This window comes from Dermacentor variabilis, chromosome 4, assembly GCF_050947875.1.
Source record: "Dermacentor variabilis isolate Ectoservices chromosome 4, ASM5094787v1, whole genome shotgun sequence".
NCBI lineage: Eukaryota > Metazoa > Arthropoda > Arachnida > Ixodida > Ixodidae > Dermacentor > Dermacentor variabilis.
The window spans coordinates 233792091-233794014 of NC_134571.1; the positions used below are offsets into that span (position 1 = coordinate 233792091).

Sequence of the window (1924 nt, forward strand, 5' to 3'; positions counted from 1 at the left end):
ATCTACGCCATAAGCTGCGCAAACATGCTGTTAAATAAAAGAACGATATAAAGGTTATGTTGACGCCTCTTTATTCCTATTAAAGCGAATGATTATCGTAGTAAACGCACTTTTATGGACATGTATTAGCCATAAGACTAAAACTTCCTTTCTGTCGCAATCATGGTCAAGTTTAAGCAAGCCAGAGCCTTGTGCACGTTCTTTTTACCCCGATGTCCCTTTTTATTAGAACATTGCTGCATTCTGGCGAAGCTCTCAATTCTACCACCTATATTGTCCTTACTAACAAAATAATGCAACATGTTTTAATATTTCTTTTCATGTACCTGTGAACAGCTGTTTATGAGATTTCGAAAAAAATTTACGGCGTTTTTCTTTATTGTGATTTTTATATCGTGTTCATTTTTGTCAATACTTCGCATTTGAAGTGAATTGTAAAACTGATAATTTGTGACACAACAACAATATTGCGCAGAGTTGTTGAATAGGTTAAGGTTGTGTGATAAGATAGCTCGCCAGCTTGGGCAGCGTCAGCAGTTACAGCGCCGCTGGGGCACTCGTGATGCGGTCTATAAAAGCCGCTATAAAAGGTTCTTTGGTTGTTGCTTGTCGAAGGTGAAAGGCGCACACTTCTTTGCGTGTGTTCGCGACGCAAACATGGTGTCAGAAGTGGCGCCCGCCGATCTGAGGCACCACGGCTCTCGGACGTCAGACTAGCCCTGAAACGAGGACGCCGCGGGCCCACTTAACAGTGCCAGACGCCGGACACGCCAACGAGTGCCTTACAAGGAAAGGCCAAGTAAGATGGCTTTGTTTCAAATTGCTCCACCCGAGCCCTTCAGCTTCGCAACGCCCAACGACTGGCCTCCCTGGAAAGAGCGATTTCTTCGCTTCCGAACTGCATCTGGACTAGACGAGAAGCCAGAAAAGAGTCAAGTAGATGCATTGGTGTATATAATGGGACCTCAAGCCGAGGATATCTTCAAAACGTTCAAGCTTGAGTCCTGCGACCAGAAGTTTGAGATCGTACTGCAAGAGTACGAGGCCTACTTTGTTCCACGACGGAACATCATTTATGAAAGGGTCAAGTTTAACACCCGAACGCAACAAGACCGCGAATCCGTCGAGGATTTTGTTACTGCACTGCACGCGCTTGCTTCCACGTGTGACTACGGGGAGCTGCGGGAGGATTTAATTCGAGATCGTCTCGTGGTGGGTCTCCAAGACCGTAAGATCTCTAGAGCTCTGCAACTCGATCCGGACCTAAAATTACAGAAAGCATTGTTGGTGGCACGACAGCACGAGACCGTCAACCAACAGTAGGCAGATATTCACCGCGTGCGAGAACAGGAAGTTCACCGAATACAGTCCCAGAGGAGTATGCGACAAGTTGGGAAGAACGCGCCTCCGCCTGAAATTGGAAACAACGTTCCCAAACCATGCGGCTGGTGCGGAAGAAACAGTCGAGCGTCCTGTCCAGCGAAAGATGCAGTCTGCAGAAAGTGCGACAAAAGAGGACACTTCGAGGCGGTTTGCCGATCAACCAGAACTGTCAGGAACGTCGAAAACCGGACCGAGGAACCAAGCTTCCTCGGAATCGCGTCCCATTCATCCGCTTATGGTGGGAAGTTCCCATTCTTGTTGAATCCTCGAATGTGGTATTTAAAATAGATACTGGAGCGAACGAAACGGTCATTCCGGCGGAGCTCTTCACTCGCATCTTTCCCGCGATAAAACTTCAACCAGCAAAGCGCCGGCTTCAGGGGCCTGATGATAAATCCCTTGCCATATCTGGTACGGCTGCCATGAATATGACATTTGCAGGAACGAGCAGCCGCGAGGGCGTGTACGTACTTCAAGGCCTCCGAACCCATCTTCTTGGGAAACCAGCGACAGAAAGGCTCTGCGTAATACCACAAATCAA

General features: G+C 47.9%; 1 protein-coding gene across 1 annotated transcript; it reads left to right on the plus strand.

Annotated features, from left to right (window-relative positions):
* The first annotated feature begins 804 nt into the window (after positions 1-804).
* LOC142578540 (uncharacterized) lies at positions 805-1323 on the plus strand. The gene has a single exon (XM_075687912.1). It carries the CDS (start codon positions 805-807, stop codon positions 1321-1323), a length of 519 nt encoding a protein of 172 aa, XP_075544027.1.
* Positions 1324-1924: the final 601 nt, after the last annotated feature.

Bases quoted from the DNA above. Each gene is read 5' to 3' on its own strand.
- LOC142578540 (XM_075687912.1), top strand. From the start codon at position 805: ATGGCTTTGTTTCAAATTGCTCCACCCGAGCCCTTCAGCTTCGCAACG.